We start from the raw sequence: 27,091 nt of genomic DNA, 5'->3' as shown, positions 1-27,091 counted from the left end.
TATTCTTCATATGCATGTGTTATATGGTTAGTATTAAAAATGTGTTTTTTTGGCATGTAGGTATATAAGCCTACATGCACGCCTCTGAATCTGTATATGTGTGTATGGATTTACAGCTGCGGACAGTGTTACCTGGTGAGGTGTTTTCATCATTATTTTCCCGGAAAATGAGCAGTCAGCCACATTGCACGGAGCCTGATTGTTTCCCTCAGTAAATCAATCCAGGAATTGCAATTAAAATGCTCTCTTATGTAGTATAATTGATGTCTACCTAATCCTTTATTTGCACACCTGCCGGTGAGTCTCAATTTTTAATGAATTTCTAATTAATGTTTTTTGCACATTTGATTTATGTGTTAGCAAATAATATTGCTGTTCTGTGTCCTGCTAGTAGAAAAGAGTCTACAGAATATCACAAATGGGTTGAAATCTGAAGTTTGCCCACTTTCACCATAACGGAAGAATACTATGTCGAGTAATGATAAATAATAGTGGAGGTTTGATTGTTTTTTAATTGTTGAAGGCCTTTTTCATACCCCTGAGCTGAGCCAAATTCAGTATGCTATACATTCCAAGTTAGTCTGTAGTATTTATTGAGCATTTATACATGTGGGCATGATGTAGAACCTGTGTTTTGGTATGAACCCCCACCAGTGATTTGATCTTTACAGCATTACAAACACTGTTCATAGGTATATTGTATCATACAGTTTTCCAGTTACTTTACAACATCACATTGATTAAATAATAGTGATGTAATAGTGATTTGGATTTCACGGTCAAACGTAAAGGCTATAGACCTCCGTCCAGACTGATGTGTGGCTTATTACCTGTTACTGAACTTGAACTTAAATAGAATGGATGTTGTGATCTAGCAGCTGTTCATTTTTCCAAGCCGTTTGCTTTCTGCTTAGGTTCTTTTCTCTCCCTATAAAAGAATGATGTTTGTTATCAGTAATTAGCTGCCATTGTTTCACCATGTAAGGAACCTGGCAGTATAACGATTTTAGTGTGGCCGAATTAATTCGAATTGACCCAAAGTGGCTCTAAAAAATGCTAAATTTAATAAGCTGAAGGTGAAACAATCAGTTGATTAATTGTGTAGCTGATCAACAGAACATTTATATTTTCAAACAGTTGACAAACATTCAGTAGTTCCCACTATTCCATATTACGATTTTCTTCTTTTCTGTGTTTTACCTCATTGTGAAATTAACATCTTTAGGTTTTGGATTGTTGGTCAGACAAGACAAGCAATTTAAAGACTTCAGCTTGTGCTCTGACAAATTGTGAGGCACACTTTTTCACATTTTGGTCACTAAACAATTAATCGATGAATCTAACACGTAATCAGGAGATTGATCAATAGTGAAATAAATAACTGTTAGTTTCATCCCTATTAATAACTAATTGTATACTTGGCTTGGCTTCTTGTTGCCCAAAGCGAAAATAAACTACAGTGTAATTTATGAGCAGAATAACTAAAATCGAAAGGGGTCTTATAAAGAATGCAGCACACTTGTGTCACCCTGCAGTCATAAACCTTTCTTGCATGTTTTTAGGATTTTTAAGGTAATCAGATCTGTAAGAGTGTGATATTTCTGGAGGAAATTACAGGTACGCATTGAGCCGACTAATCAATATATATATGTGACTGTTCATCACCTACATTGTTTTATTTGCAGAAAATCATTTTCAAAGTTCCCTTACCCAGTATCATTTTTTTAAAAAGTTTAGAGTTGAGGGGGTTAATTCATACAACTACACGTAATTAGCAAAGTCATTGAAATTAATTATCACTTCAACGATCAGCTAAATATCTGACAGCTCCAGAAGACTTGGTATAGCTTTTGGTGTGTGTATCATAAATAACCACATCAATTAAACAGACAGTGTCACACAGATCCAGTAACAAGAGTCTTCTGGGAACAGTACTGTTTTAATACAGACGAGTTTGAATGAGCTCAAACTCAATGAGCATTTATTTTCTCTCTAATTTATTTGCTGTTGCATTTCATTTCCTGGCCAATTCACCCCGATAATCAGATGACAATTAATGAAGCATGAATCACGGAGAGCCGCTCAGCTTAACTCACTCGCTTTCATGACACCTGCACGCTCACAACAACACAGTTTGGAGAAGCATTCTTTTATTCCAAATAAAATCTTATGTAGTTCATTTTAAACAGCATTTCTAATCCTATCAGAACTCTGTAAAATGTAATAAAACTTGTTTTGTTGCATCATGTTTTGAAGAAATACTTCAAATAAATCTTTCTCTCTCAAAGCTTTTTTTCTTTTTTAGCATTGCCGTTTTTGGAGACATGATTACATATCAACACATGGGCCGACTTCCTCCGACAACTTTGGTTTTTGGTACAAGAGAAAAAACTCACTATGAACATTTAAGAATCTTTAATTCACACTAGTAATAAAATTGCATTACATTTCATAAAATAAATGTTCCAGTTTATATATACAGAGAAAACAGACTGTACATACCCTCCAATGAACCATTTCTAAAAGGAAAATGAAACCAACCGGAAACAAATTTCACAAAACATACAAGCAATACAGTGCTCAGCTAAGCAGGCACAACTGTACATCAAAATTTGTAACTGCTCAGTGTTGGGGTGTGGGAGGGGCGAAAAGTTGAACATTTACAATAGAGTCCTTAGGGACTGATAAAGGGGTCTTAAAAAGTATTGCAGGCAAGCAGACATACGCTTGTCTTTTTCCAAGTGCAGCAGAACATCCATCTGGTGTGTAAAGTGTGGAGCCGATTGTTGCTGCCATGAGGTTCCAACTATTGAACCTGTGTCTCAAAGCTTCCATTCAGCTGGCCCTCCTCATAGTCCATTTGACACAAAATCATGTTGTTTTTTAGGAAAAACTTGTCCCCCACGCAAAACCTGTTGGCAGAGAAAAACAAACAAAGGCACAACTGTTGTTAAAAACACAAACATGATTACTGTTGGCATTATGACAAAGTGGTGTTTGTGTGTGTGTGTTGACTGGCTGACTGACTCTGCTCTGGCACAGAAAATGCTGCATTTAAGATCAGCAGGTAATGATGCTTCTGTTTGTTCGCACACATTTGGTTCGGGATGTTTTGCCTGACGCACTGTGCCTCGTCAGATTCTAAGCCCGTTTTGATGGTCATCATAAATGTAAGGCTTCACATTAAAGTGGATTATAACCCTATCATTTCAAAGAAAGCAGACACGAGCACTGGCACCCGATAAAAGACAGGTCAGCTCTCCCTGGCCTGGCAAAATGGCGTTGGCACCGCGGGAGTTTCCAAGCTTTCCTCTGCCATAGGGTTAGCTTTTTCACACACCAGTTTGGTTCCAGTGCTCGAGAATATTTTTCCTCTGAAGTCTCAGAGTCAATTGAGGAGGAAAAATAACACAGAGCAGCCTGCCCTACTGACGTTCTCCTCTGTGCCGCTGTTTGTTTGTGTGACACAGTGGAGACGGCTCCATAATGTGACTGAAGGGGAGTGAAGATAAGAATATAGCCGAGCCTAGCTTAGCTTCAGTAATGAGCCAGGCTGGTAAAACGGTCATGGCCATGGCAATACGATGCCAGATGAGACCTGGCTTCATGTCTGCCAGCTGAGAAGAGAGACTGCAGTCATAATTCCCATATAGCAGGTGTTCACTATGGTAACTGAATCTGGCCTGCAGAAGGTTAATGGGCTTGTGCTGTGTGGAGGAACAGGGTCACAGAACCCCTGACAAGCATGCAAAGGACTCTCTGCTTCCAGAGTGGTGCCATTACTGACAGTATATTAATGGGAAAAAGCAATATTTGGGTATGTCATATTCTATGTGTATCACACCATGGGCTTTGTGCTCACTCCAATTTCATAATAGATCATATCGCCAAGGAATAACCAATTCACACATGTATAGAGCCATGCTCCCTAATACAGCGACACACCTCTGGACGACATTATTTTTGTAGCTCAGATACATCCTCGCAAAAGAACAACAGCTAATTTTGCGTCCCTCTGGCTAAAAAGATTTACAGATTTAGCCATAAACAAGTACAAACTGCTGGCAGTGTGTCACAATGGGATATAATTAGCAGGGCATTACAAATGCAATACAGCAACCTTTATTTTTACAACACAGGAAGCAATCCAAGTTTTTTCCCTAGACTTGTCAGGTGGTCTGTAAATATATAATAGGACAAAAAGCTTTGGCCATTTTAACACTCCATTAATGTTTTTTTAAATTAATTTTTTAAAGGTGATGTTGTTGTGCAGTTATGATCCCCATTCTTACCTCTGGTTACAAAGCTGACAGGCAAAACAGTCCAAATGGTAAACATTATCTCTGGCTCTCATCACCATTTCAAAAGCTGGGATCAGTTTACTGCAGGCTGCACAGTTCCCCGTTGTACCAAAGAGCCTGAAAGACAGAGAGCACAGACGGCGATTAACCCACCTTCCCTTTACCTTGATGCAATAAGGGAGTAAACAAAAATGTACTGACAGCAAGAACAATAGAAGAAAAATGCTGCAAAGAAAGGGAGAAGAGGGCAAAATCGTAATACGTCGAATGTAATGCACAAATCTTTCTTGGCACCCACTTGGTATTTTTGTTAATGAGAGTTACAAACATAGATCTTAATTCTTGGCTAATGATCTAATTAAAACAATCACATGGTTTTAATCTCCTTCTTCAAAGAACCCCCCCCCCCCCCCCCCCCCCCCCCCCCCCTCCTCCCTTGCACATTACAAAAAGCATGAAAACAAGTCTGAAGCAAACCATTTAAATCATTGAAAGTTGTGTTCTTTCATAACTAAAATACCTAATGAGGCCTTTCTCCAACCAAAGCCAGCTGGATTTTTGCACAAGAGGCTACGTTCTATAATGTAGTCATAAGTTGAAAAGATTTCTCTTACAAGGATTTGGTCTCAATCTCTTTCACCATCTCCCTCTTTCATTCAGAGCGGAGCCTGAGACAGTGATGGGAGATGTAACCTTGAAGAGTTAACTAAATGTTTCACTGTGAACAGACTCAATGCTCAAACCTCGCTACGGCTTGTTTAGGCTTATAGGAGCCACATGATAAAGGTCACAAACAGAGCAAGGGAGGCACTGGTGTAGATCTCTTTTCTCCTCAAAGCAAAGGAACCTCAAGTGCTTTTCCCAGTTCTGATTTACATTTTCAGTTTCCAAGCGCCTGCCCCCATGTTTAATTTGGAGATTCTGAAGCACAGATAGATTTATATATTCTGCAGGAGGAGAGGAACCGTTTCGCAGCTTTGCAAGAGGGGATAAGGCAACAGCAGATTGCCATTCCAACAGTATGTTAAACACTTTTTCCCCAAACTTGTAGGGCTCAGACAGAGGAGTCACAGTGTTGATATTCTGCCTTGTTTATGCTAGTCCCATTCAGTTGCTTTCACCTTGTTAAAGAAAACGTCTATCCAGCAGCCCTGCTTCTAATTAGGGGCCACTGCCCCAGAGGAGCAGGAGAGACAGAAACAGAGGGAGAAAGGCTGTTATGTTCCATGAGAGGGATTCACACGGTGTTAAACAGAGACATTGTTACAACTGGTTACTGTTTCAGTAAAACACTGCCTGTTCTCATCCAGTAGACATCTGCCATCTATGGGGCACTCTGCACAAAGATTCAAACACATTCAGTATTGATCCAAGAATTGGCCAAATAGCAGTGCTACAGTGCTCCTGGTTTCCATTACCGTATGTAGGTTTTCCTGGCAGCCTTGATTTCTTAGTTATTCCCGTTAGATATAACCCACTATCTCACACCTCCTGTGTCATCATGACAGTCAGGAGGGTCTGCTCCAGGTTTACACCACACCTGAGCTTTATACTGGACCGAAGGGTCACACGGTGATGTCTTTTTCTCTCCCTCAGGGAACCGAGGCTATAAAAGAGCCCAGAAAGCCTCGGCCACTTACAGAGTCTGACATGCACACCCCTGTAAAAGCTCGTAGGATTATTCTAACCCTTCTCTTATACACCCCGCTGGGCTGCGGACATGGTGCTGACTTGATACATACAGGTTGTGAAAACACCTGGTGGGGAAGCCCAGCTTGCTGGTGACACTTCTACCTTCAGTCAAAGTAGTGTGTGACTCCTGAGGCTAGTTTTTACCTTTCAGCTACATGTATATTTATATTCTCTACAAACCAGTGATCCAAATCCTGTGTGTAGCCTATAACCTCTCTTCCCATTTATCATGAAACAAAAGGATTGTTTGCTGTTCACATATGCAACCCCAGCTACTGTAGGTATGTTGCATTTTAACTTTTACTAGTCTAGCAAAAATACAGGTTATTTTGATTGACTTGCAAAACTGAAAATGTTTAAAAAGCTGTCAGAATACAAACATTACTACTTAATAATATTAAGAAATAATATTTTTCCCTCAAGAAAAATGACTGCAAATATACTAAAGGCTTTCAGCAGGAATAAACAGAAGTGACTAGTTGCATACCCTCCCTTGTTTTTGTCGTCAAAAAATGTCATGGCATATTAAAGGGACAATCTACCAAATGTAGAGGCTTTGTGGAGTCTGAGAAAATAACCCTGATGATGTCACTATAGGTTATCTGTTTTCAGTTTGGGAATAGAGACTACAAATTTATAACAAAGAGCCCCCCCCCCCCCCCCTTTGCTGGTAAATACCCATATTTAAAAAAAAATCCACACCCACTTTGAACGGTGATGAAATCATCACGCTAAGTAGTTTACCCCATAACGAAGCACAAACACAGCACAGATGGGATTTTCCTGAGCCACAAGGAAGTTTGTGGTGGAAAACGAACGTGTATCAAATATAGGCTTGTATATGACTAAAACCTGATCATTTGAAACACAGATGAAGAAGAAATAAGGCTATTATTAATGAACAAAATATCTTATCACTCTAACACAAGTGAGTAGTTGACAACTATTGCGGTTTGTGTTCATCAAACTTGAATGTGAACTTCAATGAACCATCATTGAACTGTAAAATAACTTCCAACTGCAACAAAAAAATGTCTTTGTTTTGTTAGGCTGACATCTGTAGAAGATAGTCTGTAGTTCTTTTGATTAGTGAGACAAAAGTATTCTGCTAATAGCACAGAAAGGCCTCGCACCTTTTAGGTGGATGCGCAGTAAAGATAAAGCAACAGGACTGTGGCATATTCTCTAAACTGACATCGGTTCCTCTGAGTCACCCTGGTAGTCTTCAAATCAAGAAGAGATAAACCTCTTCCATGCTAACACAACTTCCTTATCTGTTTTGTGATTTACTATCACAGGCAGAAATTTGGCAGAGCTTACATCTTCACCATAACGTTAAGAGTTGGAGTGTAAGAAAGTTTCCCACTCACAGAGTTCTTCAGCCAGCAATTGATGTTTCTGGGTTATAGCGTAGTATCAACATATGGCTTAATTGGACTCTTTGTGGTAAGAGGAGATTACAGCCTGAGAGAACTGTTCAAACACATTACACTCTTCTCGTTGTGCTCCTATGAAGCCAAAAGCAACCGGAGTTGAACCACTACTGCAGCAGTCTCATGAGTAACAGCTGAAATGGTGCTGCGTATAGCAAGCAATGAATGTTTCACACCGAAACACGATTGAGATGAAAATGTAAAGGTCGAGGGATTTGCTGTCAGATGCCAGAATGCAAAGTAAAATAGATACACACAATTAGGTAGATTCAAGCCGTTGAAAGCAAAGTGGGAGCCAACAAATGAACAGGTCAGACCGGGTCATCTTGTGCTGAAGAATGGACGATACTGTAATTAAAACATCTATAGAGATGGTGTCATCTATACAAACCATACACAGTATGTACAGTACAATATACACTTAAAAACATGATATGCTTCTCAGCACTGAAACAGTGCCTTCATAAATCATGGATTACCTTTGAAAAACATTCATTCATTTCATTTACAATAGATTTTATTTTGTTTGAATAGACTATTTTCTGCAGAATTACCATGTATTGTTCTGACACATGTCCTGTATTGTAGGAGTGCAGTGGCTCATGCACTTCCATTTCTTTGGTCATTTGGATTAAATAAATCAATATTCTCAAAAGGAAAGTGGGAAAAAAAAATATTTCAGGATTTATATTCATACAAGAGCGTGAATGCTGAGTTTCTGGAAAATATGAGAGTATTGTTCAGTGCTGCTCATAATACACTGAGCCCATCGAGTTTTGTCGATAGTCAACAGTTTGAAGCAAAACAAGTCCTCTTTAAAAGTAGACACTTCTGTGGTTTATTTCAAATGGTTAGAGGGTCAGAAGTGCTGATTTGGATTGCTCCCCACAACTTGTGAGACATTCTGGAAAGGAAAGTGAAAGTAGGCTGGCTATTTATTTTTAGGAACTTCTAAAAGTCATCATCTTTGTTCAGATATTGTATAAGCCCTTTTGTAGTACATAACAGTAGGGCTGCAACATGGTGACATTAGTAGTATCGTGAAAAATATCACAGAGCCCCGGTGACAACTTCTATTCTCTTGCCTTATCGGACACGATAACAGTCCACGATATTCAGTTCACTATCACACTTGACATAAGTAAACTATAAATTCTCATATTTGAGAAGCTAAACCTCAGAATTATTTTGCTTGTGAAATGATTTTGATTATCATAATAACAGCTGTTTAAAATAATGTGATTTAAATAATTAATAATACATTCAAATATTGAATTATAAAGTCCCTCTCTCAGATGACAGGCTTTAATAATGGGATCCATAGTAATCATTGTTGTAGCTTATATCTAATTATATGCATAGTGTCTTGTTGTGTAATTTAATAATTGCATTTTATTTTTAGTTTGAAGTTCTTACCAACCAAATAAAAAAATATTAATTTTGAATAGCCCATTCTAAGGTCCGTAAATAATCAATATGACTTCTCATGTCAGCTCTTACATGCATTATACGCCAACATGTATCGCTGCCTAATCCCTGCCTCCTGCAATCTTCAACACAGTGGAACTGCAAAACTCTTCAGTAGCTAAAAATGTATCTTTGTGTGCTGGTGTGGGTTGTTGGGAGCAGAGTTGGATGGCAAGAATGTAAAGAAGCTTCTGTTATTGAGTCATTACAATCACTCTTCAGAGAAAAGAGGGCCTTCTTAAGTTCTTTCAACTTGCTGCTTTGCCAACTTCAAACCCTTAAAGCTCCTACAGTGCATCATCTGCCTTTCTGTATTGCTTCCCTCAGATTGGGCTGTGGCTCTTAAAGTTTTCTACCTCTTCTCTGAGCTCTTTGAGACTTCACAGCTTGCACAGAGTTAGTCAGATTTCATAAAAGAGAAATCTGTTAATGCATGCATCGCATGTTCTGACCTTCCCCAACAGTTGCGTCTTTTTGAAAGTGTAAACCTTTCGGGTTCAAATCTATCTTGCTCAGAGAGGAAGAGCAACTGTTAAGGGAGGAGAGCAATTGTTTTACCTACTATAGTAGTAAGGAGAGCACAGATTAGAAAAACAGTCACATCCAGATGGAGCTATCATCTTCTCCCTGCTATTTCACCGGTTTATGGATAACTTATAATGTTCATTATCTTGAAAACGTTTTCCTCTTACAGTTAATTATACCCCATTTTGATAAGTGGATGACTATTATGTCCTCTCTAATATATGAAATAGAGGATTAAATGATTTCAGGCTTCAAGTCCTGATGATCACACCATGACTAGATTGTCAACCCTCTGGTGAAGTCGAGCGATCCTGGGCCCTAGACATAAAGGAAACGCCTAATTAATCTATTATTCTCATTTATAATGAAAGAGTGTGGCCGAGTTGATAAAAAAAAGACTCTCTTGATACCGGGAAGTGAAAGAAACTGAAGTTTTTGTTGGTGCAGTGGTTTGGAGGGCAGGGGAGGACGCTGTTTAAGGTACGTGTGTATTTTAGGGTTTGTGTGCGTTGAAGTGTAAGGTTCAGGAAAGCGTGAGTGCATTCAATAAGTTGCTAATGCCACTGAAGGACAATCACAGATGGAGCTCCTATAATAATTAATGTGAGCATGGCGAGGATCCAAACTCAGGGAAATAACCAAAGTGTGTTTGATCCACCCGCTTGTCTTTAATGAAGTGCAGGAGGCTAATTCAGTGCACAGATTTAACTTCATTACAGCAGGTGAGTGGAGCCTTCGTCTTACTATACAGAAAAGAAGGAATGAAAAGGAAACTAGTGCCGGATGAAGACTGCATCGCCTACTTTCAAATACTCTGGTCTCTCAAACTGCCTGTTCTCGTACGCAAGGCAAGGTTTTTAATTTGTTCCATAATAGAATTCATCTCAAGCATCTCTAGCCATTAAGTACTCTGCATTTGTCGCAGGCTGAAGAGCAGGCGAGTGGGATGGATTTCATTAGGTGATCCGGGGCAACAGAGGAGCACAGAAAGCTCTCTCCTCATCTTTCCTTTTTATTCTTATTTTAGTATTCCTAACTCTTGATTTCACATGTCGTTCTCAGTTTTTCATCCCGTCTCTGACCTCCACAGCTTGCCGGTCTAATGTGTGAGAAAGCTTTTCCTTCTCCCTACACAGCGCCAGTTAGGCACTTATAGCTCGGGGGTTGGGGCTGCTGTCCTTTCAGCAGATGTATTCTACCAAGTGAAACTCTGAGCTTCATCATTTTTACCTTCTCTTGGTCATTTGCCATTTATTATTACCTCATCTGCACCATCTGCCCCTTCTGGGGGCAACATCAGGTCTTAGTGGACCTCTCACTGCATCTTAAAAGCATTAAGTGTAGGTGGGAACTGATGGATGCTAATGGCCTATCTCAACGTTACGTCCCTAAGCACCTCTCAAGTGGGCTGCGGGCTTCGTCCAGGTCAGAGGAGAAGCTGAGATGTAAGTAAAATGTCATGGAGATCCATGAGTGAGGTAGGGAGAAAACCAAGTTGATTAAGGTTCACTTTGGTTTGGATTTTAGAAATGATACAAGATGATAGCTGCTGTTTTGAATGTTTCTAAATTAGAATAATGGAACTGATACAAACCTTGTGGGTAGCAATAAGCTGGAGGTATCAGTGAGGGAGTAAGGAGACAAGTAGGCAGAAAGAGAAGGGGAAAGGGGAAAGGGGGAGGGCAGCGCAGGACAGGGAGTTTTAAAGGGGGGGGGCTAGGGCACCGGCATCCCTAAGTCGGCCCCTGGGGGATTCCCTCACAGATAAATGGTAGGATCTCATTGGGAATGTGACTTAACGCCCAGGAAATGGTCATGTTTAATTTAACAAGCAGATGGCAGGGGCATCTGAAGGGGGTATACAGAGCCAATGACACTGATGAAGCAACAAGCCTGGAGGATTCTCACAACCTACAGCTCTGGTACAAGAGCCAGCAAGTCTACTTCATGAGTCATTCTGTGTTGATGAAATAATTATGATAAAAATATGAAAAACAGTAAAAACAAACATGTGGGGGTTTGAACTTTACTTATCTTAATGGACATATATTGTCAGTAGCAGTGAGACTGTTTGACTGGGTTTTAATGTATAATGCAATTGTTATAAAATTAGATTAGTTATTCTATTATTTTTGTAAATGTTGTTGAGGAGGTAAATTGATCCACCTTTCCACAGTAGCTCCTAATGTCTTCAAAATTCATCAAGAACAGATATTGCCAGATATTAAATGTTAAGTACGGTATGCTACGAGAACAAGCTTTTGTAAATGTCAACCAAGTGTAACCCACTGCTTACTTTATATTCAAACTGTGACTATGCATTTTTTATTCTGGATGCAGTGATACAGAAATATCATGACAGCACGACTCGTCCTTTGATGGTTGCACAAGAATTTTGTACAGAATTTAGTTTTTTTCTTTTTAAAGGAGTCGCACAGCTCCTAAAATGGCCCAGATGTTTTTTCTTTTTTTCTGCCAGTGGAATATCTTTGTGTTGGAGCATCCCCTGAGGAATCTTTGCATGATTTAGATTTTAGCTGTGTTTCAGTGAATGGAAGCCACAGGAAACACATGCTGAGAAACCAAAGCAAACGGTACCAGGAGGCAAAAAAAACAACCTTTGTGATTCTTTCATGTCACAGAGCTCTTGGAATGGCATGGCATTTGTGTTTGTTGTGGGTGGAGAGAGGTGATTGTGTGTCTTGCTTGCCTCAGGTAGTCCCTGCGACAGAGGATGAGGTTGGCTTTCGTATAGAGGGTGGAGCCCACCTCCCCCAGGCGGCAGTCGCAGCAGGCACATTTGAGACAGTCCTCATGCCAGTATTTGTCCAGGGCCTTGAGCAGGTAGCGGTCTTTAATCTTGCGATTGCAGCCAGCACACCCCTTCTGTTTTCCTTTGGGCTGGACGGAGAGCATCGGCACACCTGTAGTGATAAGGAGACAAGCAGCCATGAGTGATTTACGGCCCAGGAACACGAGTGACTTTTCATGTTCTCTTTTTGATAAGCTGGCTGCTTCTCGAAGGCGTCTAAGCCTGGCCTTTGCGCGTGGCCACAGCACACGGACTACCTGCTTCATATGCATTGAGGAAAACATTCTTCCATGTAGATAGGCGCACAGGTCACATTGGACTACAAAGCCCTGACTTACTCCTTCTACCAAGAACATGTTGTAATACAAAAGTTACATGATCACTTGCAGCAGCTTTCTGAGGAAGGGGCATGTCTTGTGTATTTCTGAAAAGACACAATGTTTATTTAGCTTACTGTGGTATTTACAGGGAGCTGTGTAGTACGTTAGTTACCTGCCATTTCATCAAAGACCATTTCACTCAACTGTCTACAGCTGTAAAAGCTCCTCATGGGCTTTGTTTGGTATAGATTAACATTTACCTTTTAAAAAGCCTCTGACCACAAAAACGTTGCTACCAGACCCCAGTGAGATATGTTATGGCCTAAGTGCCTTTTAGCATACACTCACTCTCGGTGTTTCATACACACACACACACACACATGCACACAAAAACCACAAACACACACACACAATGTCCCCTACTCAGAGCATTACAGCCTTACCTCCTTTTACACTTATCTGTACTCATGTGTCTGCAACGAGCGAGCCTAAGTTACCAAACTCGCAAATTGCCCTGCTGTCACGCAGGTCCCCTTTAAGCCCGCCTTTTAGCCTCCTAAAGGACAAATAAAGTCCATTTAATAACAGCACTAAACACTAATAGTCTATGTGTGGTTGACATTTGTGTTTGGACTAAAAGCCCCCCTCAGGCCACTGCTGGTACAGAGGCAGGGGCGCGCAGCTCCCCTCTGTAGCACTAACAGGTCTGCCACAGCTGAAAGCACAAGACAACAGCTCTTAAGACACTCTCTCACACACTGAGCTATTGATCCATCTAAAAGAACACACAGTGGACGCCACTTGCCACTCTACTTTCAAAACACATTTCTCTCTCTCTTTCTCTCTCTCTCTCTAAAAAAAGAAAAAAGACCAGACACTCTGCATCACAGGGGGTTAGGCCAGCATTTTGTGTGGGTATCTATAAAGGCCACTTTTAAAGACATGTTATACTGAGTTTTATATAAAATGTCAATGTTTTACTGTTGCACTTTAGAGATGTGCACGGGTAGATTTTGTCGAGGCCAGCTACAAGTTGTTTTCATTTCATTTGCAGGAAAGTATGCACAATTGCGACAGTGTTGTTTAGTATGAATAGGGGTCATTCTTTAGAGAGAGCTGCCATTTTACAGTAACTTCTGTGGTTTGCTCAGTGATAAATACAACCTCAGCTGGTAACAAGGCACTGCTTCACTCTCGGACACTGTTTTTGTCTGCTGAACCTGTCAAGTTGGTTCTCTTTCACAAAAACCGTATACCACTTTTTAGAAGACTTCTTTGGAATAGGAAAACATATTTTTGCTCTCTTTCCGTATCTCTCTTTCTCTATCGGTCTCTCTCTCTCTCTCTCACACACACACACACACACACACATACACACACACACACACACACACACACACACACGCACACACACACACCCCTAAATGGACTCACAAAGTACCTTATTGGATCCAGATTTGCTCTGCAATTTTTGGCCATCCACACATCAATAATGCTATGAATGTAATATAATTAGAATTTCCCCCTTTTAAAAAAAGAGGTGAAAGAAATAGGAGAGCTTGTTATTCAAAAGTATGGCTTTGGTTTATATGTCAGTAAGTGCTCTGGTGGCGTTTAGCTGTCTTATTTCTTTATCAGAAGTGGAAAGCAGAGGCTAATTGGTCCGGTGCCGGTGATGGGAGCCATCAATTAGTGTTCTACCTGCCCTCCAGCTCCCTCACCTCCCTCCCTCTCCAAGACAGACCCCTTGAAGCTGGAGCATTAGGATCAAAAAACCTGCTATAAATACCAATGTTCAGTGTAAATGAAGCTAAAAAGCTTCAAATTCAAGCCACACTGGTTAAGGGTGGACTCTTCTATACCTGCATTTCATGGCTTGTTAGGGGAGCTCTCTGCAGGTATGCCTGACAGACTTCTACAGGACTAAAAACAGTCTTAATGAGGAGAGAGAAAATGTGTGTATGTGTGTGTTCTGCAGAGCTTGTGAAAAGACAAAGAAAGGAGTTGCTGCAAGTCTCTCGGGGATCACAAAATGCTTTAATTTGCCTTTTATGACACCTAATTAGTTATTCTACTCAAAATCTTTGCTTTAAATAAGAGAACTAATTGTACAAAAAGGTCGTTCCTCCACCTCCTGAGAACTACTCCTAATTGGTTGAGACCACCGCCCCCAACACACACTCCTTAACACGTGTGTGTTTTTCATCAGGTTTTGAAAAGGCCAAAGCTTAACCTATCCTGGATTTACTGCATGCTTCTCACCCCCTCTATTGGATGCACACTTTGTTTAAAACTCTGCTCAGCATCATCAAAGTGACAACATTGTTTGCAGTGAGTCTGACTCTCACATCTTCATGCATGCGTCCTGGTCCTTCAGCCCTTCTGCCTATAAGACAGATGTCCCAATGGAGGAATGCCTAATGTCTGCTGGGAAACCAGTATGCACATTCAACTGATGCGTCTTTCTTGAAGCCATTGCCGGGAAGAAACACAAGTTTGATGTCTTCCACCAAAACAGCCTCTGGAAAACATCTTTAATAGCAGTGTAGCAAGCACTAGCTCAAACCTACTAAACAAAGAGCAGTGACAGAAAAAAAAAACCTGAGTGTGTAAAGTAAATGTCTTTTCAATTCCCTTAATGCCACGAGACATTTTCTTGCACCTGTCACCACTCACGGCGCTATGTGAAACTGTGGAGTAGAACAGAGCCTCACATGCTTGCCACCTCCAAGAAAGAAAAGCTGCGTTATGAAAGGAAGCAGCAGACTAGGAGGCAGCCTCCACTTAATCCAATCCATTTAACAGACACAAGTGCCACTGACCTTCCAGTGTCATTTGATGTCACCAAAAGCATGCCTCTCCACATCACAATTCATTCTCCAACAAGGGATGCATTTTACCCCTCAAAGTGGAGAGACAGCACTTGCCCTGCCAAATATTCTCCGTGAGAGGGAATTTAATTTGCCATTAGTACTGTGTGTAAAGGCCTGTCATCTTTCCCTTCTACCATCCATCTACTTTCTTTAAGATTGTATCTTTCAAGGATATGTACAGTTAGTTTTTCTCAGCCCAAGCAGTCTGTCAGAGCATGTATTTTCTATTATAAAGATAGCATCCGATTTCTATGTTACCCCATTTAGACTTCCGTCTTTACAGCCATCAAAGAATCGCATCAGTCCTCCTAACCTTCTTGATAAGGATTTAAAAGAAAGAACTTTTTAGAGCCCCAAAGGAGATGTTTGAAATTAGACAAATACAATGACCACATGCCCTCAGACTGGACAGGAGTGTGTGAGAAGAAAGATGACTTGCCCACTTGACAACAAAAATATTTGGTGGCAAACAAGTGAGCTGATGCTAGCAGATCATGCTGCATACAGTAGTGTATACATGTATTAGTCCCTCTGAGCTACCAGGCATTGTAACATCATGCCAACTAAAAGAAGATTGGTTATTGCCTTGAACTATTGCATCAACTGCAAAACCAGGAAATAATAATATGTTAATAATAAACCTGTTTTTTTATCAAATATTAGATGATTTCTATTATTCTCTGACTTGCAGAGAGTTAATCATGTGCCTGTTTTGAAGAATTCACTCTATTACCTGCTTTAACAATAAAACATGTTCACGCCTTCAGGTTGTACAAAACCCTGCAGCCAGACTGATGACTGGATCAAACAAAAGAGAGAGAATCCCCATTTTAGACTTCCTGCATCGGCTTCCAGTGAACTTCAGGATTAACTCATTGCGTTTGAAGCACCACATGGTCTAGCACCATCTTTCTGTGCTCAATCTCTCTCTTACATAGTTTTACTGTATGTAGGACTGCAACTAGCAATTCTTTTCATTATTGATTAATCTGCCAATCGTTTTCTGGGTTCATTGATTATTTGCTTTGTAAACAGGTGAAAATATCCTGTAATGTTACGAATAGTGTTAATATCAGACTGTCAAATAATATCAAACAACCTGAGGTGTCGTCTTCGGATTGCTTGCTTTGTCCGACCAACAGTCAAAACCGAAAGATATTCAATTAGTATATGAAACTGAGAAAAGGCATTAGAGAACTGATTAATTACTTTGCAAAATAGTTGCCAAATCATTGTTATGTTAACTTACTACAAATTATAAGGAAATGTACTCACATTTATGGTATCCTTCACTACACCACATGATCCCAGTGGAACAGCTGCTCTTACAGGCATCATCCTTAATGGCCAAAGGGATAGTTGATTCTTTGTTTTGTTATGTCTGTTGATCAATTAAAAGCACTGACGCAGACTTTGCTGGTTCATGGGGAGGTAAAGGATCTTGAGAGAAACACTCAGCCTTCCTGACACATGGGGAGGGAGGTGGGCTTTCAAAGAGGTGGGAGCTGGCCCTGGGTGGGCCTCCTCTCAGGGGCCCCTATAATTCCAACTCCCAGCTGCAGCGAATAAGCCACCAGCGTGCTGCATACACAGACTGGGAAGCTCAGGGAAATTCGATACTATATTACCAAATGATTGCATTTAGCTGAAACAAGTGTTATTATCATCATCATCATCATCATCACTAATTCAAAGCACTCCTGCACAAGCAGACATAAATAGCCAATGATGAATCTACAGAAGTTACCAAACTACTGAATGTCAACCCTGCATGACTGAATGAATCATCTAAATGAATCTTCAAATCTAAATTAAATTAAATTGTATTACATTATTACAGGAAGAGCAATAAATTACATTGGAAGATTAAAAATACTATGTTGGCACAGTATTACCAAAATGCTCAGCAAATCTGCAGTTCAGAAGCGGCAGGGGCTGATTTATTAAACCTCACCCTTTTACTTTTCACCTACCACAGTAAATGCATAATAAAAATTGTCCCTAGGCCAAGGTGTCTGCCTCTAAGGTTAATGGGGATCTCATGCAGATGTCGTGCCATTGTGTGCATGAATCAGGCCCTTTCATTCTGCTCCCGTCATCGCTGTAATTGAGCCCATAGACACATTTCCCTATTGCCAAGACAAAACACAAGACATCTGCTAATAGCATCAGCTGGAATATACATGCCAGTTGAAAGCAGACTGATGAGTGTATTCTGAAAGATAAACAAAATAAACACCAGTGATTCATTGTGTGAACCATGTATCTATCCGTAGTTTGAAACATTCGCAGGAAGAAAACGGAAAAGATATGCATGAACACGCACACACAGAGAGAAGCTCTCGCTCTCTCTCTCTCTCTCTCGCTCTCTCTCTCTCTCTCTCTCTCTCCTTCTCTCACATTAGGCATTTTCTTACAAGGCCCAAGTCAATATTACATTTCACACTGACACTGTGTTTTTTTTCTTCTTATAGTTAGCTGTAAGAGCCTTCTATGTTACTGTACGGCATGCTACATTTCCAGATGGTTGTGTATGAATGCTGGGGTCTGTGAGGTGATTTCTGGGACTGTATGCATGCTATGATTATGACATAATTAACACCCACAGTAAGTGGGAGAGAGAGCAGACATGGCTGGTGCGAATGAGGAGGGGACTGTTCATTAACAAGACGCACTCTCTCAAACTTTGCAGCTTGCTGTGGCTAATAAGCCCTGGTGAAACGGAGCCCAGCCGTCCCTTGCATTGACCCTGGCACTGCCCAGGATAAGGGAGGGTTTTGTCTCCTGGAATAATTGCTCTTTTCACATGTTACAAGTGTCCTGACCTCCACGGTCGGCAGCCACTTTCCCTACCATAATTACTCCTGATCCGCTCCAAATGAGTCAGCCGCATTAGGGCTGCAATAACACTGGCCCAGCTTCAAGCGCGGCATGGGGAGTCTCAGCAGAGCAGCCTGGAACAGGACTGCCTTTTCTCCCAGCCCACGGTCATTTCCATCACGTCAGAGGTGCATTTCTTACACTTGAAGTCAGCACGAAGGCCCTGGGCTCTTTTCTGAGGCTTACAGAAGGCATTGTTAGCTCCTGGTGCTCACTACTCACTGTGGTTTGGCACCAGACTCCATCCCAATTAACGGAAAACTTCATTAGGGTGTTTTTCCACACTCTTCAGCCCCCTATTATTTTTAATTTATTCACATGGGGTTAATTAAAAGAAATGTATCACAAAGATATGCAACAGCTTTCTAATTAAATTCGTTGCAGCTTTTTTTTTTTTTTTAAAGACATGAAACTGGCAGTTTCCAAATTATTACAGAAGGCGACTTGTTCCAACACTTGGTTGCTCAGTAGTAGGTTGAGATTAGAGCTCTGCAAGGTAAGCTGTCAACAGCAGAGACAGAGTGAGAGAGGGAGCGATGGGGCTTGGAAATGAGAGTGAGGGAGTAAGATGAATGAGGAGAAAAGACGTGGTTTTATCATGCAGGGTTACCCCAAATAAACCCACGCGAGCCCTTAAATAGGGAGGACTGTTGTAGTGTTGGGCTTTGTCGGCTATTGCTCTGAGGTGTTTAGTTCTTGAAACCTGCCATTTTACCATTTTTCATTTAGTTACAAGCTGTCAATAACTGAGAAGGGGAATGCATCTTCATTTTCAATCCTCATACAGTACTTTTTTTTTTTTCCCCCAATAGTCTAAGATTGAATAAAGTAAAAATCCATCTATTCTCAAACTATATACTTTGAAACTTTGATACACGAGGCAATCTTATCTGCCACTTTGTGATTCTTGACAAAAAATAAACTAGAAAATCAAATCGTTAGACCTGTCACAGCCACCTTCCGCCATCCGGCACAGAATAATGCACAAACACTTTTAGTCCACTTTAAAAATGCATTTGGAGAGGAATAAATGTAGCCCTCTAAAGTTTGTGTCACTCATGAGGTCAGGAAGTGATGTACAAAATCCTCCCCTCTCCCCAGCAATTACTGCACACTTATTATTTCAAAGGATATGCCAGGAGACAGGTGTGCCATTCAGGGTTCTCAGTGTGTCGAAAATGGAAGGGAAGAAGGAACACCATACTGTGGTGCACTGTGTGAGGCTCTTTAATCTTGAATAATGCAAATTCCCCACATGGGGCAGTTATTTGGCAGCACTGGGCCTCTAATGTCATTCAAGCACCTACTCTCACACCTGATGGGGTAAGTAATGAGGGAGGTTGGTTCGGGTGCAGTTAGGGGAGAGATCTTCATGAAGATTGGGTGGATGGTAAACTAAATGTCTTATGTATCACTCACTGCCTGTCCTAAATCTCCTAAGAAAAGGAATATTTTAGATGACGTTTGGTATTTCATTTTGAAGATGGCTTGCTTTCAATGAATTCCTTTGAACACTTTCATATTACCTCATAATATACAGACCAGGCCTTATTCCTAAAGGAGTACTTCTTGTTAATGGCTTAAATCAAATGGTAATTCAACTAGACACGACTGGCCTAATGATATAAAATTATAGAAGTGTGATTGGAAAGATGTGGTCCAAGGTCTTACAAACAAGTTTCAGTTAATGTTGGGTTCAGTGGGAATGTTTGTGGATGGCCGCTATCAATTGCCTCTGTATTTGTAGCTGCAAGCAGTTAAGCACTGATTAAATCAGCAACTTCAATATCCAAAACCTAATCTACTAGCTTTAAGAGAGAAAGAACTACCCCTCTTTAATCACAGAGTTTAATTAGCTATTTAAGATTTTATTTACTGAAGGTCATCCAATAAGAGATTAGTTCTCAGCAAGTTGGCTCTTATTTAAGAGAAGGCACCCCAGGCTTTTCTATTTACCAACAAGATAGCTCTAATATCTTACGGTGTTTTTTCTGGATTCTTATCCTAAAAGGAAGCTCTTAGGAGGCCTTTATAAATACATGAGGTACTGTATTTTATTTTTGCAAAAAAATATCCAACTAAAGGTAATTTTAAGTTGGATTAGAACTACATATTGTACGTGAAAGTGCAGGAAAACAGAAGGACTGCAAGTTATAGGCCAACGAAATACCAGTTGTCCAATAACATTAAAACAATGTATGGCTGTAAAGTTCACAAATCATTGCACTGAACTGCATTTGTATCCAATGACTGGAAACCTGCATTACATGAAGGAGAATAGATCAGGAATAAGAAAGGAAACTCATTATATATCTCTGTCTGAGATGCAACAAATATCAGACAGCTCTAACCAAAGCTACTTTTGACACAAAACTGAATACTGCAATGGGAATATGAGATGGGTGTTCTAAAGATATTTACAGTGAAACAAGACTGAAAGTGTAAAAGCCCCACTAGCAGCCCCTAGAGGCTGTACTGCTCCTTACACTCACAAGAACAAAGTGTTTTACTGACCAATCAACACTGTCATCCTCAGCGCCACACACTCACACAGGCAGGGCCAAAAATAAATGAAAAATACTCAGCAACAATGATCAGAGCTTTGTCAAATAGGAACTATGGAAACGGCAACAATTCCTGTGCGATGTGTGCACTATAGGGGGAACACAGCAGGTTAGTTCAAATAGCTGAACTCAAACTGTATCATTACAATAATGCAGTATTGTATTTCTGCAAGTGTCGCCCCACATTTCACATAGACCAGTGCAAACCAATCAACACCTGATTTAAATCATCTTAAGCACATGATTGTATGTGAAAATTGTCTACTCTGATTGCTCCACATGTTTGCCCGTAATTGCGAAATTCCATGAGAAGCTGATGAAACTTTATATTTATAACCATAGCACATTTTACACATGTCTACACCCCCAAAACACAGCACAGTTTACAGCTTCCTACTCCTGTCAGAACAAACACTCACATGCACACTAAAGCCAGACATAAATATTGCGTATCTGCTCATTACAGATATATCAATAATATGTAACAAGACCGTTCAAAACTAAAAATGCCAAAGTAGGTATGAGGACATTTAGACACAGTGACTTCATTACATACAGTAGTTTGTTCACCAAAAAGTACTGACAAGTGTATTTGTCAACTGTAAAATATGGAATATATCGATATGTGAGTGTGTGTGTATATGTATATATTCCTGATAGGGAATCTGTATTGGTCAATATATTTTTAAAACTCCCAAAATATCGATATTGGTATCTGCTTTAAAGCGATTTCAGGAGGGATTAAACAAGACTTGTTATAATGCTGGGCTGCTTTAAGATACAAGGAACCATTAAAATACATCAGTGCAATTCTGATTTGAGATGCAGTTCACACATGAATAATGCACCGTAGCAATTAAATAAACATATAAACATTCAGCTTTCTTCTGGGTCTAAACACCCTTCAGATATTATAATAATAGTCATTTATGTCATATGTGTTTGATTTCCCATGATCCTTTACTGTAGAAAGTGCTTACGTTGTCTTAGAGCGTCACAAGTGACAAGTTATTTTAACTCCGCGGGTAGAATATAAAAGCTCCTCTTTGGTAACATTTTGTGGGTATTTTGACACCTGCACTCAGCTGCCAGAGAACTATAGCTGATGACATTGTAGTTTTGACATCTGCTCATCTCAGGAACTTTGCTTCATGTCATTCCCCTTTCCCATCTGTCCTGTCTTCTTTACTAAGCCTTTAGTAACAGAATAAAGGAGAAATTATTTTCCAGAGAGCAAAGAGTAAGCTTTACAGCGCTCATCAGCATGACAAAAAGAAGCCAGAACAGAGAGCCCGTAATAGGTAGACCGGTGAATAAGTAACTTTATGTGGAAAAAAACTGATGAGATTTTTGCAGGAAGTGTGTTTGTAGAGGCATCAATGAATGTTTTTTTTCCACCCACATTAACATGAGTGGAGTCAAAAGCTTGAGAGAGTCAGCTTTGCAGTGGCAGTAACACAAGCTTCCAACAGGTTCAAACGGATGAATAACTAACTATATATATATATTACATTTTGTTAATAAATACAGCTATATTTATCAACTCAACTATGTACAAGGTTATTGGGGTTTCTTTTTTTTTTTTGCACGCAAGAATAACTTTGCACCTGTGCAGCATCAACATTACGTCTGTGCATGTCTGCGTTTGTCTCAGCGCTCGCGATAAGACACTGGGTTTCTCCACGGTGGTTTCAAAGGGGGTTCAAAGTAACGATTCATCTCCACTTGTCAGCACATTCGTGGTTTTTGTAAAAGGCTTCATTGTAACATTTGGACTGATGTGTGTATGCCCGTGTGGCTCTGAGTTTCTTATTTGTTCATATAATGTTCAATGTGGCGTCACTACCTCTGCAACCTTCACTGTTCTCACACTTCAACTCTACAATACACCAGAAATCCTTCATGACGTGGAAAAAATATATTAGGGCGAATAAAAGGGTCCGACTTTGGACAACACAACAGGGATCGTCCGTTCCCTGTGATTCATGTGATAACGTAGCTGTGGCCTCTGACAATCATATAAGGGATGCTCTCTCACGGCTCAAAAGTGCATAATTGAGTTTCTGTGCCACACTGATGAGTGCAGCCATTTACATCAAAGGCAGGTGGGCGCGTTTGCTAACATGTGTCTCTTAAGTCTCAATTCAGTACCTTTTGTATTCCACTAAGATTATAGAAAATGATAGACAACCGGAGCACTCGTAGATGTGAAACGATCAGGGCTGATATGGATCTAGAGGTTTGGTGGTGACGGACAGAAACAGACTAGATGCTAATAAACACTCGCAGCTAAAAATTGTATAAATGTGGTAATGAATGAGAATATCTTTAGCATAACACACTGAAGGCGCAAACAATGTTGCATGCCAATTCAGAGTGTAGATAATGTTATTATCACATCTGTATCGGGGAAGATTCATTGGGTATGTTTTTGTATATTTTGTTATGTGTTTGCTAATGGAAAATTATATTTTTCCTGCATTCATTTGTGCACAGGTTACACTTGCTACTGTTTAAAATACACAACTTCCTCCTTTAACAATCTATGTGCCTGACTGAAGTACTGCAAAGGCGATGCAGGTGCCTGTAATCAAGCTTTTTAAAAGAAACTGTAGCGACTTGAGAAATAGCAAACGAAGCAAAGTGTTTGTAATACTGTTCAGGGCCCAAAGCACAAAAAACAAACGTAATTTCAATATTTGAATCGGGCAAGTTTCATTTTGAAATAAGAGCAAACCAATAAGCTGTGAAAATAGCAAATACAGGGGAGCACATTGCATTCCTTTGGAAAAGAGAAAATACTTAAGGAACATATAAAAGTAATCTCCAACTAGAAATTAGAAATCAACCTTCAGAAAGCAAATAACAGAAAAGAAATATTACTGTCCACTTTCTAAATCAATATAAGATCGCTACGAGACAGTATTACCATGGCAACACTGGTAAAGTATGAAGCAATTCTTATTATTTCAAAATAAAAATCGGAGCCCGAAGCCCAAGTTTTATTACAGCAGCCCGACAGATCACCAGTCTGTATTCATGTGAAGCGTTGCTTTTCAATCACATGCTTTATGAATGTACAAATTTCACTGGGCGGGATGATAACAGGATCATAAATTAACAAGCAAAGGTTACCAGAAATGCATGATTAGCTGGGGGATATTTCTTCTGCTCAGTATAGTGTTGTTGTGTTAGTGTTCAGCAAAATGCTGCCTTCAGTGTGGACCCACTTGCTTCTCCTGCAGTTGCTACTGTATGAAGAAGGAGAGAAAAATGGCTGAGTTGCTTTTTCCTCTCAAATTAGACGCAAATTGGAACCTTCGTATCACAGGGTGAAATATAATGTTGACACAGAGTTGGTACATGTGTTGCAATTCATTAACTGTGACCTGCATATTAGGTTATTTCACAGAGCAGTGTCTGTATTGCATTTACAGTCCTTCTCCGTGCTCTCTGACTCAGTGCCTTGCCAGAAAGTGCATATTATAAGTTAATGACTGCGTCATCTGAGACTATGGCGAGAAGTTTACAATGTGCATTTAACTTGGGATGGACACAACAGATAATATGGGCTAATATGGGATAATACTTGCAACATGAAGCTGAAATGAGAAATATTTTCGGTTTGATCAACTGACAGCAGTCTGTCTAAAATAATATGTTCAGCTTTCGACTCTTAATGGTTGCAGTGGGAAATGGTTTAAGCAGATTGTCTCAATGGAGCTAACATAAGGGGTCACGTAGCATATGTTCATTTCTGGTTAATGTTCTTGTTGCAGACATTGTTGCAGACTTTTCAGAAGGACGCCAGAGTTCAAAAACACTCAGCAGCATTACTTTGTTGCCAACCAGGAGGGCAGGCTTTAAACACAAGACCAGACACACTGAAGATCTATTTTATGGGCTACGTAAGGACTGGAATATGAACACTTAACAGCACGCGCAAACACACACAGGCATAACAGTGACTCACTCAAGAGAAACAGGCAGTAATCATACACATACACCCATGTGGCCACCCAAAACACAGACCCACACCTCCCTCTCCACATATGGACGCTTTTATTTTTGCAGGCACTAAGTGGATACATTAGACAAGAAGGTTGAATTGACAAGCCTATAACTTTAGAGCCAATAAACGCTAAGAGGCACCACAATGAAAGAGACCAGATCCAAGCAGCTCTGTTGACAACCTGGCCAAAATGCTGGAGCTGCTGGTCGGGCCCAGCAAATAAAGGGTGAAGCTTTTAGGCAATGAGCAGCAGGTGATCTCAGCTTTTCTGCAAGTCCTAATGCTCCTAAAAGCCACTCTCCCTGGTTCTGTAATTGGGCATCAGTAGTTAATGTAGTATTGACTGCATTACATGCTCCTGTGCATCCTTTCCCACTAATGCCATTTGCATCACCTTGTACATTTACCATATTGCTTAGCCAATAACTGTTAAAAGCAATCTGAATCATGAATCATATAGGGAACTTTTAGCTAGACAGACATCCAAAGGAGACAATTTACAGTTGAGTTAATTTGGGTACATTTGCCGCACAACATGGATTCAGCCAGACAGACCAATTTATGTCTCTGCCGCAATCCTTTTATTGGTTTTTAGATGTGTAAGTGAAAGGATGCTCTGCTAAGAGATATGAAATATCCATTTTCAAATGTAAATACTGGGTTACAAATGCATCCATTACTTTTGGAGGAGGAGGAGCCCTCTTCGATAAACTCAAAATGTGCAAAGGCTACTGTTTTTTGAGAAATAACGCACAAATAAAAGGTTAGTGGAGGCTGTCATTGTGCATGTCAGCAGGTGGTCAAAAAAGCAACCCTCAAAATACTCTTAAAGTAAGAAAAACATCAGAAAATAACTTCATTTCAGACCACATGACGCCTTCACTACTGATTATAGAATATTATTATCATGTTGTGCACATATTTAAATGCATACGCACTGACCTGCATGTGATAAACGCACTGCACATCTCAACATCAGTTTAATCCAAAATGGGACACCATTAGTGGAGAGTTTGATTTAAATTAAAATGAATTAGATTGCCTCACCCATTAACCTAAATACATTGAAATAGATAAGTAATGCAAGTAGGCCTATTTGGATGGAAAGTGAGTGAACGCTGCACGGTGCTATCCATAATTTGCAATCAAGTTAAAAGCACTCTGCTGTCATCTCCCATCCCGTGGTGATGTCAAAGGCTGCCTCGCTAACTTCACAGACGCAAAAAGCACTTAGAGGAGGAAAGAAAAGAGGAGCCACATGCACTGCAGCGTCTGCGGAGTAGAATCCTCAAACTCTGGGTTACACATCACAACGCCACAGAGAAATCCGCTGTAAATAAACATGCAACTCTCTCCGAACTAAACAGCAGTTTAGCAGTGGGGAGGCTATTTGTGTAAAGTGCAACCTCAACTTCATGGTACAGAAAGCAGTATTCCAGTTCCTTGGCGAAAACACGGAGCCTGTCGTGACTAAATGAGGTTTAGAAAGCTGATGTAAAGCGGAGGCTGCGGGTGCGCAGGGTCCGGGGCGACGGGAAACACTTGACGTGTAAAATGCCAGTAGTTTGCCGTGTTACTCCCCAGGTTCTAGCATCCTACGACCGGGAGCTGTTACTCACCCTCTTCCTTGTCCAACACCATCGTCCTGAGGAACGAGGAGTCCTTCCCCGGGCGATCCGTCCTCGGCTCCAGCAGGCTGCACCGCTCGGTCTGCTCAAAGCTTCTCTTGGAAATAGCTTTGAAACGCGCGGTTGACTAGACTACGCCTCGATGGACCAAAAAACCCTGGAAAGATGAATTGCCGTCTGCACGTTATTCTTTCTCCTCCTATCAATAATAATTCAGACACGGAATACGGCGAGATACGCGGCGAGATCCCTCTATCCGGACTGAAATGCAATGCAAATAAATAGCGATCAAACAGCGTTGGTAGCTCTTGATAAATTCCATGCGAATAAAAAGGCAAAAACAATGAAAAGCGATATAAATCTGGTGTCGCCTATCTGTAACTGTGCACACACGGACGGATCAGACGCTCAGACTGAACGGCTGAGCTCTGCTTCGCTGTTAATATTCTCTCTTTCTCGTTCTCATTTGCTCCGAGACAGCAACTATATTCAAACAAATCCAATTGCAAATCTGACAACTGCTAAAAGCAAACTCACACCGCCTCTCTCCCAGTTTATGTGCCGCGCTCGCCTTGGCTGCTACT

General features: G+C 40.5%; 1 protein-coding gene across 1 annotated transcript; it reads right to left on the bottom strand.

Moving 5' to 3' along the window:
• Window positions 1–591: 591 nt before the first annotated feature.
• lmo1 (LIM domain only 1) lies at window positions 592–27,091 on the bottom strand. The gene is made up of 4 exons (XM_031846452.1): window positions 26,499–27,091; window positions 12,129–12,342; window positions 4,293–4,418; window positions 592–2,912 (listed from the first exon to the last, which is right to left on the bottom strand). Exons 1-4 carry the CDS (start codon window positions 26,518–26,520, stop codon window positions 2,807–2,809), a joined length of 468 nt encoding a protein of 155 aa, XP_031702312.1. The 5' UTR covers window positions 26,521–27,091; the 3' UTR covers window positions 592–2,806.

Source organism: Anarrhichthys ocellatus, unplaced genomic scaffold, assembly GCF_004355925.1.
Source record: "Anarrhichthys ocellatus isolate YVR2014 unplaced genomic scaffold, GSC_Weel_1.0 scaffold6, whole genome shotgun sequence".
Classification (NCBI taxonomy): domain Eukaryota; kingdom Metazoa; phylum Chordata; class Actinopteri; order Perciformes; family Anarhichadidae; genus Anarrhichthys; species Anarrhichthys ocellatus.
This window is presented reverse-complemented; position numbering and strand designations above follow the sequence as displayed.